The sequence below is a fragment of the Cynoglossus semilaevis genome, chromosome 10, assembly GCF_000523025.1.
Source record: "Cynoglossus semilaevis isolate Cse_v1.0 chromosome 10, Cse_v1.0, whole genome shotgun sequence".
Lineage (NCBI taxonomy): Eukaryota > Metazoa > Chordata > Actinopteri > Pleuronectiformes > Cynoglossidae > Cynoglossus > Cynoglossus semilaevis.
In genome coordinates, this window is record NC_024316.1 from 17,023,885 (window position 1) to 17,026,253 (window position 2,369).

At 42.6% G+C, this 2,369-nt stretch overlaps 1 protein-coding gene across 2 annotated transcripts in view; it reads left to right on the forward strand.

The window, feature by feature from the left end:
* The first annotated feature begins 6 nt into the window (after nucleotides 1-6).
* The window catches only part of LOC112487650 (major centromere autoantigen B-like), a 4,738-nt gene continuing 2,375 nt past the window's right edge, over nucleotides 7-2,369 (forward strand). Inside the window, exons 1-3 of one of the 2 annotated variants that reach the window (XM_025059684.1) lie at nucleotides 7-85; nucleotides 485-650; nucleotides 1,421-1,970. In XM_025059684.1, the coding sequence (XP_024915452.1) occupies nucleotides 9-85; nucleotides 485-650; nucleotides 1,421-1,957 (780 nt within the window). In that variant the 5' untranslated portion in view covers nucleotides 7-8 and the 3' untranslated portion in view covers nucleotides 1,958-1,970. The remainder of the gene's footprint in view (nucleotides 86-484; nucleotides 651-1,420; nucleotides 1,971-2,369) is intronic. The other variant, XM_025059683.1, reaches the window with a different exon arrangement.

A 2,369-nucleotide genomic window follows, 5' to 3' on the forward strand; every position in this document is an offset into this window, starting at 1 on the left:
CCGCCGAAATGCTGCCCCTGAAGGAGCAGCTGGACACGCAGCAGGGGGCGCTGAAGGCCAGCACTGTGGAGATGGCTGCAGTCAGGTAGGGTCAGAGGAAAGAAAAGAGAAAAAGAAGCAGAGCTTCAAACTTGAACTGAAACTTTTTTCATCATCAGAACAAGCAACAATCACACAGAACTGAGTAATATGATGAAGGGGCTGAGCTTTGTGACAGGACAATTCCTGCAGCGCCCCCTTTTGTACATGGGACAAAAGAACTGAAGTAACTAATTAATTAATGGGTTCAATATAATTACATATAGTGTGTTTAAAAAATAGTTTTCCTAAATACAAATCCTCGAAGATATCTTAAAAAAAAAATTATTGGAAAAAAATTCCCATGAATTGCGTGTGCTGTACTCCACAGTTTTCATCATCACTGTTCATTCATTCATTAAATAAAAAATAAAAACTCTGTATTTGTTTATGTTCTGTCTTCCAGAGAGCTGCTTGAGAAGGAAGAAGAGTCTCATCAGCTCCAGTTGGTCAGTGTGGAGGAGCAGCTCAGTCTGATACGTGAAGCTCTGCAGGACCAAGATTCATCAGTACAGAGTCTGCAGTCTGGACTCGCTGCCCAGCTGGACAACATAAGGAGCCAAGTAGCAAAGGTGACAAAAACAAAAAACAAAACACTCTTTGTAGCTTAGCAACGTGCCGTCCACTTACAGCAGCCATGTATCACCTATGTCTACACGGGGCCAGCGGTTTACTAACGAGCAACATCTCCATCTCAGAGCAACCAAAAATTATTACAACAATAAATGCATTTGTTTGTTTACCTCTTGTTGTTAAGACACCAAAAAGTCTGAGCCAAAGACTTTGTAATGTGAAAATATAGTATAGATCATTGTTTCCCAAAGACTGGTACGTGACCCTCAGGTGGGTCGCAAGAGATTTTTTTTTTTTTTTTTTGGTCATCTCGCATTATAAGTAACAATTCATTTTCCCCCAATTGTTTTCCTGCAAATAAGCACAAGTATGTTAGAAAATATTCATATTTAATCAAATATAATTTGACAAAACATAACAGATAAGAAATGTTTGTGCTTTGTGTTCATTTTTTTTCCACTTTCAAAATTCATCAAGCGGGCCAGGATTGATCCACCCAGCAGGCCGGTTTTTGGCCCGCGGGCCATATGTTTGACACTCCCTAATATAGATAGTATTAGAGAATACAGTAGAGAATGTTAATGTATACTGTCGGCACACATGGTCCTTCACTATTTCTGTTCGCTGAGTGAATTTCCACTGAGACTTCCTGTTCATTAGCCTGAAATGGAATCACTTTGGCTAATTAGGAAATCCATCGACATCTTAATCTAAAACATCTGGTCCATGGTTTCAGATCTCACGCATTTCTATATTTTCCTCCACATAGCTGGCAAGTGAGCTGCCTCCTGCGGCTGAGTCTGTGGACGAGACGGTGGAGGAAACGACTCCTGCCGTGACAGCAGCTGAAGAAGAAGAAGAAGAAGAAGCAGCAGCAACGTTGGATATGAATGTAGAAGAGGAAGCAGGTGAAGATGAAGAGCACGTTGAGGTGGAATCAGGGCGCCCTCAAGAGGACGAGGAGGAAGCGGACTCCACACAGGGTGTAAAGGAAGGTGAACAAAGTGTAGAAGAGGAGCCGACTTCAGAGATGAAGGAAGGTGACGAGGAGGAGTCTGAAGGAGGCGAGGTTCAAGATGATTCAGCTGCTGAAGAGAAGAGGGAAACGTTGGAGCAGGAGACGGAGGCAGCAGGAGAAGAGGAGACAGAAAGACCTCAAACTGAGGCGGAGATGGCGTCTGAAGACGACTCCCCACCGGAGGAGGAAGAGGAGGAAGAGGAAGATGCAGAGTGGGAGGCAGAAGAGGAAGATGTGGCAGAGGCTGCACCTGAGGATGAAGAAGAAGAGTTACAGAATGACGCTTAATCAGACGGTAACTGTAAGAAATGAATAATACATTTAAAAAAATAGTGCTGGGAAACAATTTACACTTTTTAATTGGTATCAGTCATAAATTTACATTCGTGAATAGGTTCGTCCAACATCACTGCCCACATTAGGCCTGATGCTTTGCATTGATCTTAAGTAATACATCCAATAGGGGGCAGTATTAAGCCTAATGTCAGGTTCTCAGACATCAACAAAAATTGGGATGGTGGTGATAAAGTCCCTGCTCAGAAATCAGTCCATTTCTGTCTTGTTCTTTTTTATGAACAATACTGCACAACAGCGCCTCCCCAGTTTTCCCACTGGTACTGCTCTGTTTTACATGTTTGGGCATCGCCAAAGATTTACCAAAGATTACATGCAGAACAAATGCAAAGTACAGAGAAAGCCT